Below are 13795 nucleotides of genomic sequence, written 5' to 3'. Positions count from 1 at the left end.
TTATTACGTCACATACATTCAACATAATTCAAATATATATTGTGCGTATTTTCAATCACCGAATAATTATTTTTCATAATATTAATACTAGTTATGTTAAGAATTCAATTTTTAATTCCCCCATATAATACTTGACGGAAGATATCAAAGATAATGTTGTTAATTGCTAGTAAACAGAAATCCACGGACCTGGCCAGATCACGCTCGGACGATCAAGTCAATCAGACTGGGGGCTATTGTTTCAAGCTTGATTGACAAGCGGCATCATTTTGAAGTTTGTACAGGTACAATAGGGGGCGTTCGTAAAATGTTCGGCCTTTAACGGTATAGACTGAAATGAGTTGCTAGTTAAGGTCTTCTATTTCAACGGAAGACCTTATTGTTATTGCTTTGTTTCTTTTCCTCTATTATAATTGTAATTTTTTTTTTCTGTTACGACTTCTCAAGAACCCTTCAGCTGATTTTTATGAAACTGTCAGTACTCAAGACAAAATTTGTAAGAAAACTGTTGATCATTTTTTAAATCGTCACTTCCGGTCCTGAGATATTATAGATTTTAAGTTTTTGTTTGTTGTTTATTTTTCTAAACAAGTAAAAAGCTGTCAATGTGACAACAAACTGGGTTTTCTTTTATGTGAACTGTATCCATAATCCATGTCAACCCTGAATTGATAAACATTACCTACCATATCTAGTGAAATGGAGGCCCTATATGCGATATTTTTCCAAAAATTTGACTAAGTTCAGAAGCTGATTTTTTTTCTCATAAAAATCAGAAATCAAAATCCTAGCAATATGCACAACTCTGATATATGAACAACTGATCTGCAAAAGAACAACTTCCTATCTTGAAAACTGTAGGAGGAGTTATCTGTACAATGAGGGTACCCTATATGTAAAATTTTGCCAAAAAATGACTAAGTTCAAAAAGGTAAAAAATCTGACAATTTTTATCCAAATATTTTATGGTTTAAGTATAAGTAAGAAGATTTTATTTTTTTCCTATTTAAAAATCCCCACTTTGTGGCCACACTTTTCTCGTTTGATGACAAACTTTTTTTTAAACGGTCCCTACTTTTTTATTTGGGTGCATTCAAATGTTTTCACGTGTGAAAAGATCGAGTTGGATTTTCAGTCAAATTCAATATATTCAAAGTGCTGTCGAATAAACAATATTTAAAATCTTATACAGTCACCATTTTTTATAACATGTTTCTTGGTATGTTATTTTTACACACATAATTCACTGTGTAACTCACTGAACTCACTTCATACTTGCTGAATAATTACGTATTCAAATAATAACATAACATTCCTGAATAAAAATAGAGAGAGAGAGAGAGAGAGAGAAAGAGAGAAAGAGAGAGAGAGAAAGAGAGAGAGAGAGAGAGAGAAGGGTTCGTTATATACATGTAAATGCTTCTTAATGGTTGCTGATACATATACATGTATTACGTAAAACTGGAGAATACCTTTATTATTTAATATTTATTTGTTTGATGAGATATTGGCACATCTGATCAGTCAAAAAATTTCTTTCAAAAATTGATACAATATTGCATCAATAAAATTTTGCCAGATCAACTTTTCGCAACTGTTCTGATGTAACACTACTTAATTATAGAATTATATAAATAAGATGAATAAGGAATCATTCTTTGAATATTATGAGTTGCTTAAATACTTTAATTTAATTTATTATATTAAGCCCGAATATTGATCACCCCGACCTTATTTGATCACCTCATGCCAAAAATGTAATACTCAAGGAATGATGCCTTATTTAGTCCCTTGAATAAATGTGATAATTGAAACACATTCAGTTCTATAATTTTATGCATGTCTATAATATATCTAAGTTTTAATCGCTAGAACATTAATAGTCTAAATATTACTCAAATTTTTTTTTTTTATTTAAGGTTCTGAAGCATGTTATCCAAACTTAGACAATACTTGTGTGTAACATGTACATGTTGTAAACACATCAAGACTAGTGAACGAAGACCGCTTTTTGGAAATAAAGCTCTTCGAAAGTTTCAATCCAAACGCTTTGTGACTGACTTGCATGAAAGTGACGTAGTGTGTAATAAATGCAGGCAACTCTTTTACTTCTCCCTTAAACATGAATCCCAAGCCCCAGGACTCCATCCTAATGCTGACAAAGAAAGTGTTGCCCCACTTGAAATACGTACGACACTTCCTATTCCTTCTACTGGTAATCAACATATGCTTGTGCAGTTTGTGAGAAGAAACCAATAAAATCTGTTGTCATTCCTGAACAGTCACGACTTGAGATGTTTGTACAACTTGGTGTGTTCATGAAAGAAGGTTCAAGATCTTGTCCAACACATATTCATGGCGAACATATGACTTCAGACGCATTAAATCATGGCGTGTCGGACAGAATTAGACAATCAACTTCTTTCAGTGTTGAAGGTATAAATCGTCTCCTGGACATTCTCAGAACTTACTAACTTAGTAATTATAAAAATGCAGTATATAAGTATAATTCATATACATTTATATAGTCCCTAACTGAAAACAACAACTTTTGATATATATATTTCTTTGGGGTTTCTTTTGGTATGCAAAGTCGTTTCTAATCAGCCAGACACTCTCTGATGAAGGACTTGGTACCACACAAGTTGGGTTTCGGACATATTTCTCGCAACGATGTCATAGCCATGCATACAAGGCCATTAGCACAGGAACTGCTTTCATCCAGCTGGCCGAATCCATCCCGCCTTGCTTGTGTTGGATGGGACATACATACACTTCCAAAAGTCCTCCAATTTCAGCTTTTCCTTTAGCCTACATAACCACAGTCCGCTTGTAAAACCCATGATGGTTGTCATGACATCTGGATATATTGTGTCCGTCCTGGGTCCCTACCACATGATTAAGAAAAATGCAGAAGAAATGCGGAACTGGTTACACAATAGTGATACCTTCATTGTTGATCATGGCGTCAGGAACAGTGCTGATGTTTTATCCAATATTGGAATTCGGATGTTTCCTTAGAGGTACAAAGCAACACACAACTGAGGAATCAAACAGTTCCAGGTTGATAACCAAGGTAGTTATTTCAATTGATTTAAAACATAAGCATGTGAAAGTAATTTTGTTGAAGTCCATCATTGAGTTATATGTGTTGTATTTCCTGTGTATATAAATATTGCATGCAAATTATAAAAGATAAGTATTTATATAATCTTTTCAAACAGAGGTGCTGGCTGGTGGAGTCAGTAAACGGCAGAATTAAGCCGTGGAAGTACCTGGACAGGACTATGTCTAATACACAGATACCATTCATAGGGGATTATGGACGCATCGTTGCTGCTATTTCTAACAAATACTGCCCTCCGCTAAGTTTTAGAGCAGCTGAAGATAACCAGGCAATTGCATCCAAAATGCTTTATCTATCGCAACTAGAACTGTCCTAATGGGACTAATACCCCCGCAAGACTAATTTCAAATGGGACAAATCATTGAATTGAATAATAAAGGTTTGGAACACATACAAATAAAAAAAATTCTAGAATTGTAAAAAAAAAAGTTAACGAAAAATTAAAATCAAAATTGTCAGAATTTCACTGTAAATACATGTGTATAACAGTAGTACATTTACAAATTTATGTATCTGATATTTTTTCTTATTTAATTGTTTTAAAGAAAAACCAACAAAATGACAATAACCCCTCCCTTTGCAGTAAATGGAAATACCGGTAGCCAAGCAGTGCTCTTCTGTTGATAAAACTTTGAATATCTTTCTAATAAAAGTCTTGACAGATGCAATTATTTGTTTCAAATTTTCCCCACTTTCTCCTGCGGTACAATGGAACTCCATATCAGAAAACTGATCTCATAGGACTATGATTTTCTTTGATGAGGTTGTTAAATTTAATAAACTCCCAAAACATTACTATAATTACCATACTATGTAAAAATATGTAAAAAAAAAAGAAAAAAAAAAAAAAGAAAAAGAAAATTTAATATTACAAACAATTTTAAAATTGCCAAAACAGTCATATCAGTTATTTTGAATTTCATTTTAATTAATGCCCTATAGGGTCACTTCATCAATTTACTTGACTAATAAATTAAAACAACTTCTAAAAATAGTTAACTTCTTTATTAATAATGATATTATTTATTTCCTTATAATGATAAAAACTTTTGGTTTACATGAAACAGTTTTAAAATAGCCACATTTTACAGATTATCAATTTTCCCTAAACACATGCTCCATCTAAACCATGGCTTCAGATAATGGCCCCCTTGGGACAAATGAATTCAGCCACACTTGTCTATGATGTTCTTATAAGCTCCTAAGAATTTATCATTGACAATTTTTTTTTTTGCATTGTCAGTTGATCGAATACTTATAAAAAATAAATCTAGTTATTTTTAAGACATAAAGACAAAAGAACTCCATCTGGATGTATTTATATAAATATATTTTAGAGTGTTTTAATACTATTAATTAATTAATAAAATCTGTAAGGAATACCTCCCTTACTGTTCAACATCAGTTTACAATATATACAATAAGGAAAATGAAAACTGTCATAAAATCATTAAATTTTGTCTGATCTTAGAAAAAATTGCAGGTGCACATCTTCAGATGGTGAGCAACAAATGTACAAATTTTCAGATTGTTCCATGCAGTAGTAAAAAATTCTATAGGGGTGACAAAGTTGCGTCTACAGACAGAAGAACAGGGTGATACCAATATATCCCCTTAAACTTTGTTTGCGGGGGTATAAAAAGGAAATGAGCTACAAGAATTGGGGGAAAATGAGGGATGGGACAGAAGATCTTCTCTGTGGAGAGCGATGGATGCTGCTGATGTTGCAGCAGATTTTCAGATACTTACTGAAGAAGAATTTTGCAACATTATATTGGGAACTTACCAGGTAAAGATGGCTTAGGCTTACTCTCACAACATTTACAGGCAGATGGCACCTACAATATTCTCATCGCAGAGGATATGCCAAATACCGTTGGCCAAGAAATATCTGTGTTGGAAACGCCACTGTGAAGGAGCTATTGTTTCCTTGTACTGTAAATGCAAGGCTGGATCACGTGTAGTCGGGTGCTGCGTCCATATTTTAAGTGAACTTTGGTATCCTTCATTTGCAAGGCACAAGTTTACATCAGTGAAGGGAGTACGCAACAGGGCGGACCACCTGGACGATGCAGCGTTTGTTGTTGATGAGTCGGACAGCGTAGCACAGAGTCCGACAGAGGAATAAATGTTGAATGCACTTTTAAATTAGAATTGTTGATAGAAAAATCAGTGTGAATCCTGTTATTTTGCTAAATGTGATTTGATTTTAAGTTTTAAGTGTGTTTGATACTTTAAAATTGGAAAATTTTTATGATGCAGTCTACAGGTAAACTAAGTCGATCTTCTCCTTTTTTCTTTCTGGTCATCAAGATAAATTATTCTAAATAGCGATAGATTAAGCTCTATGTAATACTTTTACGCACCATCATTTATCATTGATTTATGGATAAAAGACTGTTATATTATTGATATGTGATACAATAGTTGCCAAAACAAAGTTTGTGGACACATGTAATTTCATTCTAAATAATGACACTTTTTTTAGAAAAGAATTATTTAAATATTTCTATAGACTTTAGTAATGTTTGTTTTAAACGTCGTACATGTAGTTCTTGGTTTTACTTTGGATAGTAATATGGCGCATTCACTATTACGTCTGGGTACAATGGCACACTCGAGCTTCAAAATATCACTTGTGCCACTTGTGGAAAAATTTCTTGAAATATTTCGATGTTTTCTAATTTCTTAAATCAATTGTACCATTTCTATCAATGTATTATCCAAGTCAACAAAGGATTTTATATTATTAGGTGCACTGTTTCATGCGATCAACCTACATCGCTTTTTCTGGCATTTTTAAAAAACGTTCTTGCCATAATAACTTTCAAAACTTAATTGCTTGTTTAAAAAAGGGTTCAAATGTCTTCTGAATATGTCGTACACAATACCAACTACATCACTATTGAAGATTATGTGATGTTTTGTCATATTTTATTAAACTGTAAATATTGTTAGCTAAAAACTCTTCTAAGAACGTGATGACGTTTGGACAATTTTTACACTGGACCGTGCGTACTTTCTGCGACCCTTTAATACAGCAAAATTTTAGTTTACTTTTCGGAAAAACATTCAAAACCACTTTAAATTGATTTTGAAATTAAATGATTTTTCCAGACAGATGGTTTTAGAGAAGAAGATTTTTAAAGATTTTCTCCGTATATAAAGTTCTATATAAAAATTCAACCCCAATGTGGCTCCATCCTACCCATGAGGACCATTAATTGTACAAACTTGATTCTATACACTACCTGAGGATGCTTCCACACAAATTTGAGCTATTCTGGCCAAATGGTTTTACAGTTTATGTAAAAATTTGACTTGTGCACCCCCCTTCCACCAGGGACCATGATTTGAACACATTTGAATCTACACCCATGGGGATGCTTCCACACAAATTTAAGCTTTTCTTGCAAAATGGTTTTTGAGAAGATTTTTTAAAAATACCTGCAAATTTTCAATAATTTTAAATTATGTCCCCTCTAAGGAGAGCGTGGTTATTCATTTGAATAAACTTGAATTCCCTTCACCTAGTGATGATTTGTGCCAAGTTTGGTTGAAATCAGCCTAGTGGTTCTGAAGAAAAAGTTGAAAAGTTTACAACACTAATGACGAGGACAGACAACGGACAAATCTTGATCAGAAGAGCTCACTAAAAATAAGCCCTCGGCTAACATGAGCTAAAAACCTTTGATTCTTACATCAGATCCACTTCTTCTTGGTTGTACCTCCTTTTTTGCTGACGGTGTTTCACCATGAAAGGATGCTGTACGTTTAACATTTGTCTTCGGCCTTGAAGTGTAGTCATCAAAATGACTGCCAGGACTACTGTTGGCTGAATGGTGGGAGGGTGTGGAGGGAGCAGATGATTGACGTTGCTGTAAAAAGGTCACTCTCTGGTCTGAACCAGATCTACAAATTGATCAATATAGCACAAAAGTCAAGGTCAACATCAATATGTGTGTTTTCAAAGTTCATCACGGCTTTATAGATATATCAAAGTATCAAACTGTACCAGTAACACTGCAAATAATAAAACTAATTGATAACACCAGATGTTATAATAACCAGGCAATAAGACCATATAAAATAAATATTAGATTAAAAGATTCTCATTCTGATTTGCAAAAAAAATGGTGCGGGTGGGCGGATTATATTTATCATTTTTTTAAAAACACCTTTACGTTTATGTTCTAGAAATAACAACTGCTCTACTCTTTTAAGTTGTTAATGCTAATGTGAGTACAAAACCCACTTGTAATCTTTTAATTCCATTTTATTTTGACTTAACTGTTAATGCATGAAGACATTTGTATCCTTATGATAAGAAACATGACTTGAATTCACATGTTTAGGCTGCCATCAAAATGTTTTGGAATTTTTTGTATACCGAGGCCGATTTTTTTTTCCCGAAATTTTTTTTCTTCAAAATAAAATAAAATGCATCAGGGCGGCCCATTTTCAGAGGGGCGGGCTGGGAAGAGAATCTAAAAATTAATTTTATGTGGCCTAATAAAGATTCCCAAACAAAGTGAGGCCATTATTGGGGTTTTGATTGTCCACATGGGTCAAACTTTATAAGTAGTATATGAAAGGCAAAATGCTTGATTATTTTCAATTTATATTATTATTTATATTACTGGAAGTTCATGTTGTTCCAAAAGGGGTCATATCTTACATATCATGTGATGCCACATGACACAAGAATATTATGGTTTAAGCATGGGGATCTCAAAGATTTCAAGATATTTGCACACTTCCTGTTTGTGGGCATTGGGACATTCCTACATGATCTTGACATTCATACCATTTAATGTGCTATGACACAAGAAACAAGAATATTTTGTAATAGGTTCAGGAGTGGCTCAATGATTTTCAAGATTTTTTGTCCCTTCCAGTTTTATGGGCATCAGGGCAATCCCATATGATCTAGACATACATTCCATTTGATGTGATATGACACAAGAAAAAAAGAATATATTAGGTTCCTGTTTTAATAGAGTCACATAGAAATAGTCTACAAAATATTAAAAGTATGCATCATATTTCAAATTGGCAAAATACGGTAAACATGAAAGTATATTTGTTGACTTAAACGTAAGCAACTAGTGTTATCCCACAAAATGATATTGGCAGGATGTCACATCACACATATACAGGCAAATTTATGACCTGTTATCACTTCATATTTTATAAAAAAAAATTTAACAATTTTTAATACGTTAACGGCAAGAAAAATGTTAAAATTTTTTTCCTAAGCAAGTATCATCCTGAGAAATTTGTGCCTTTTTGGATCATCGCCTTGTTGGATGACGGTAACTGCAGTAACGATCAGTGAAAAGAGTCTATAGTTTTTCCCATTTGATTTTATGTTAGACCAAACATCACTTTGTAGATGATTAAGAAGAACAAGAAGCCAATAGGCCTTAATGATCACCTGATTTAGCATATAACCCATACAAAAACTTGTTGAGGAGTCTCATATATGCACTAATTAAAGAAAATTTTGTTCTGGAGTAGAAAAATTATAAATTTGTAATGACGACCACCTCCTTTGCCTCATAAAATCTTTCAAAAAGGACTATAAAACCTATAATTTTAGCAAAAAAGTCATAATAGAGTGCTTTCAGCTCAGGTGAGCTACTAAAAGAGCAAAGGTTTTAAATATGAAAGTAGTACATGGTTTAACTGATCCATGAAAGGTGAAGTATGAACAACGAAATTGACACACTTGGTTCAAAACAATTCCTAATAAAGGTGAAAATTGAATTCTTTTTTTTATGTTAAATGAAATAATGGCTTTATTGGACAAAACTAACATTATACCTGGTTAAAGATCTGACCATTCTATGGTGTATATAGAAATTTCTTGTCAAGTAAATTTCTACATACACCATAGAATGGTTACTCATATGATTGTATGAGAACACAGCATTTTGTTCTTTTACTTCTTGTATATTACTTTTCACTAAGGTAAAACTTCGAACCAAACTTGTGCTAATCTAGTGACAAGTAATACATAAAAAGTTAAAGAACAATATGCTGTGTTCTCATACAATCCTACGAGTATCCATACAGTTTATATATAATGAAGGTCATGATTTTTACAACGTTGAATATACATTACCAGAGGATGCCTTTTCACAAATTTCCGCTTTGATTCTTGAGAAGAAGATTTTTTAAAAAAATTCTCAAAAAATTTCAATAATTCCTAATTATCTCCCCTTGAAAAAGAGCGTGTTCCTTAATTTTCACAACTTTGAATCCCCCTTACCTAAGGGCACTTGTGCCAGGTTTGGTTGAAAATGGCCCAGTAGTTCTGAAGAAGATGTTAAAAAATGTGAAAAGTTTACAGACAGACGGACAGACAGACAGACGGACGACATACAAAATGTGATCAGTAAAGCTGCTAATTAAGGCCATGCATGTCCATGTATGTATCATTCATTTCAGTTCAGATTTTTCATCCCTGCCCTCTCCTCTAAATATCCAGCCATGCAGTTGGGTTTTTTCATTTCAATTTTAAAAAACATGGTTAAGATTACAATGAAGAAAAACCTGGAGACAGTATGTCCAAAATGAACGAAAAAATATGGTTCAACATACTAAGCATTGTGTCATATTAATGGTTAAGTGTTAATTAAAGTGAGATTTAAAGTTTTTTCTATCTATATATCTTAATGTAAAAATTCAACCCCCTCACCACACTGTGACCCCACCCCACTCCTAGGGTTTATGATTTGAACAAACCCTACCTGAAAATGCTTCCACACAAGTAACAGCTCTTTTTTTTTCTATTTCTACATAAAAATTTGACAACCATTGTGGATCACTGGGATCATGGTTTGAACAAACTTCAATCTACACTATCTGAAGATGCTCTAACATAAGGTACAAATTTTAACCCCCCCCCCCCCCTCCATTTGTGCCATTCGTTTTCATATTTTTACCTTTTATGAGTCTTGTATGGTTTTTTATTTAGTTGTGGGTCGTCCGACTGTGAGGAGCTATCGCTTTGATGAACTGTTCTTTCCATTACTGAATCTCCATCACTGCCCCCACTTATGCGTCTAAGACGCCTTTGTTCCTCTTCAATTCCAGAGTTTTCAGATTTTTCACATTTTTTCTTCATTTTCTGTGCTCTGTTTTGTAAAGATTCTTCCTGGCTCTTAGAGAAGTTTTGTAGTTTTTGTAATAATTTATTTATTCCAGTAGTTCCAAGTATTGGTTTTTTATCCATGTCTAGCTGTCTTGCAGCCGAAAAATTTGAAATTTCTGAAACATCACTCTCTGAGCCATTAGAAGGAGTCCTCCTTCTTTCTCCAGAAGAAGGAGACATATTCTTAGTAGGAGTTCTTCTATTCTCTGGCATGATACTAACATCTTCATTACTACAAGTCCTTCTTGACTTCAGAGGCTGACTTTGATGTTGTTCACTTCCCTCAGTTCCTAGAGAACTGGTACCAAAATTTGAACTGGTTTTACTGGAAAATTTCTCTAAAAGCTCAGCCACTGATCGTTTCTTTTCTGATTTTTCAGAAGCATCAGTGGGAGCAGGACTACTTGGCCTACTACCAGAGGAATGCCTTTTACTGGCATCAATGATAGGAATTCCGTGCACTTCTCCAGCAGTTGGAGATTCTTTTACCCATGCCTTTTTTACATCTTTCTTTTCTTGATCCTTCATATGACTAGACATTTCAATGTCTCTACGCCATTCATATTCTTTATTTTTAGTTTTTTTGAGTGGTTGTGTTTTTTCTCTTGGTAAATCATCTGTTCTGTTTATATAGTTACCATGTAGTTTAATATTTTCTTCAGCAATATTAAAGGAATAGGAATTTACACTCCCTGAACTTGGACTAGCTTGATTTTGATTCATATCTTCATCCACTACTTCAGACAATTTTAAATCTTTACTACGTTTTCTTCTATGAGATTTTTCATCCTGTTCACAAGGATCTTGGACTCCTGGATTACTCTGCGCTCTTGAAATAGCCATCAACAAAGACTCTGAAGAATCAACAGTAAATGTCTCTGACATTTGTGAGGTAGATGATCCTTTGTTCTGACTTCCTGCTTGTGGGGACTGTTTTGACTCACTTGGTTGAGGAAGGCCTTCAACACATTCTGAATATTGTGATTCAGAATCTGGTAATTTACAACTGCCACTGTTTGGCCTTGTGTGAATTTTTGGATGCTTAAAAACATTATAAGCATTGTTAGATGGCTTTGACTTTTCAGATCTAAAAAAATGTCTTTCTTGGTCACTTGTACTGGATCCTTTTCTACTCAACTGTCTTTTATCCTGACGAGGGGATTTTATTCTACGCTTTTGTCTTTGATGGTTGTCTTTTCTTTTTCGAGCCATATCAGAACTTTCTGTGGAATCATGATCACTGTCTGTTCTGTTGCTTTCTGAACTTGATGTACAGTTGTGTGCAATCTGAGACATTGCAGTCATTAAAATGTCTGAAGAATTTGACTCTCCAAGTGAAGACACAGCCTTAACATATATCCTACAAAAATATCTATTAACATAAATGATTCTCCTACATTGGCAAGATGGAAAATCTAAACATTTTACTAGAAATATCAGCACTTTACTTGCCTCTGGTATTCTTTTAAACACCATCACCAGAATTGCAAAGTGAAGTAGTGTAGTTTTACTAGTTTACAGTGGCCTCTGGGTAAAACGAGATGCTGGGGACATAGTTTTATTTCTTGTTATAACCGATACTCGTTATATCCAAGGTCAGCATTTCCCAAGGTGACAGGTGATCAGTGTTCTTGACTTTTCAAATAACATTTATAAACTAGATCGTTCTCGTTAAGAGCAACAAATGGGTCTTCCGTCCGATTTTTGAGTAAATGAGATGAAATCCTTCACTTTTAAGACTAAATTGTTAATCAACGCAAAAAAATTAGGAAAAAAATTTCGGCACCCGGGTCGACTGAGCTAATCGGACTCTCGCTTCAGGACTTTGATGCTTAATATCTCGAGAGCGCATCAATCGATTTTAAAACAAATTACATATTCTGAATCAGTAAAAGAGTCTTTATCAACCTGTTAGAAAAATATATAAAACGCAAAAAGCTGAAAAAATCGATTTTTTATCTTTCCTTCCGGTGACGACCGGAAGTGCCGGCGGACGTTTTAATGACCATGTTGCAACAGGTAAAATTGATGTCTATCTTCACTGAAAATTTCAGCCCTATATCTTTATTCGTTTTTTGGATCTCTAGCCGACAAAATTGACTTTTAAAAATCGTAAACGGACGATAACTTCCGACCGGAAGTGATTATCAAACAAGAGGCCCATGGGCCACATCGCTCACCTGAGGAACAATAGGTATGATAAAATCAGCTTAATGGAGTCATAATACAAACTATCTGGACAATGTACAATAACACATGTAGATCCTGTATAAATAAAATCCATTTTCCCCCTGGATATTCTTATGTTTATAATCATTAGTCCCTTTTCTAACAGGATGATTTTATAGTCATATCATACGTTGAGTATTGCAGTTCTCAAAAAGATCCTTAACAATAGTTTATATATATATGGGATATAAACCTACAGCAAACTTTGAACCTTCTTGTGAGGCCAAAGAATTGTCCTGGGGCGAAAGTCTTAACAATTATAAAGAATCATCTGGCTGATTAGTTTCTGAGAAGAAGATTTTTAAAGATTTACCCTATATATTCCTTTGTTAAACTTTGACCCCCCCATAGTGGCCGAAACCTAGCCCCCGGGGTCATGATTTTCACAACTTTGAATCTACACTACCTGAGGATGCTTCCACACAAGTTTCAGCTTTCCTGGCTGATTAGTTTCTGAGAGGAAGATTTTTAAAGATTTACTCTTTTATATTCATATGTTAAACTTCAACCCCCAATTGTGGCCCCACCCTACCCCCGGGGGTAATGATTTTCACAACTTTGAATCTACACTACCTGAGGATGCTTCCACACAAGTGTCAGCTTTGCTGGCTGATTAGTTTCTGAGAAGAAGATTTTTAAAGATTTACAATATATATTCCTATGTAAAACTTCGACCCCCCCCCCATTGTGGCCCCACCCTACCCCCGGGGGTCATGATTTTCACAACTTTGAATCTACACTACCTGAGGATGCTTTCACACAAGTGTCAGCTTTGCTGGCTGATTAGTTTCCGAGAAAAGATTTTTAAAGATTTACTCTATATATTCCTATGTAAAACTTCAACCCCCCATTGTGGCCCCATCCTACCCGCGGGGGTCATGATTTTCACAACTTTGAATCTACACTACCTGAGGATGCTTCCACACAAGTTTCAGCTTTCCTGGTTTTATGGTTCATAAGAAGAAGATTTTTAAAGATTTACTCTGTATATTCCTATGTAAAATTTCGACCCCCCATTGTGGCCCCACCCTACCCCCGGGGGTCATGATTTTCACAACTTGGAATCTACACTACCTGAGGATGCTTCCACACAAGTGTCAGCTTTCCTGGCTGATTAGTTTCTGAGAAGAAGATTTTTAAAGATTTACTCTATATATTCCTATGTAAAACTTTGACCCCCCCATTGTGGCCCCACCCTACCCCCAGGGGTCATGATTTTCACAACTTGGAATCTACACTACCTGAGGATGCTTTCACATAAGATTCGGCTTTGCTGGCTG

General features: G+C 34.4%; 1 protein-coding gene across 9 annotated transcripts in view; it reads right to left on the bottom strand.

Annotated features, from left to right (window-relative positions):
* The window catches only part of LOC105328367 (peptidyl-prolyl cis-trans isomerase G), a 159642-nt gene that overhangs the window by 20704 nt on the left and 125143 nt on the right, over positions 1–13795 (bottom strand). For 8 of the 9 annotated variants that reach the window (XM_034475580.2, XM_034475573.2, XM_034475582.2 and 5 more), the window contains 2 exons: positions 10078–11658; positions 6829–7039 (listed from right to left, as the gene is read on the bottom strand). In XM_034475580.2, the coding sequence (XP_034331471.2) occupies positions 6829–7039; positions 10078–11658 (1792 nt within the window). The remainder of the gene's footprint in view (positions 1–6828; positions 7040–10077; positions 11659–13795) is intronic. The other variant, XM_034475575.2, reaches the window with a different exon arrangement.

This window comes from Magallana gigas, chromosome 9 (genome assembly GCF_963853765.1).
Source record: "Magallana gigas chromosome 9, xbMagGiga1.1, whole genome shotgun sequence".
In the NCBI taxonomy this organism is placed as follows: domain Eukaryota; kingdom Metazoa; phylum Mollusca; class Bivalvia; order Ostreida; family Ostreidae; genus Magallana; species Magallana gigas.
Note: the sequence above shows the minus strand (reverse complement) of the source record. Positions and strands in the feature narration are given on the sequence as shown.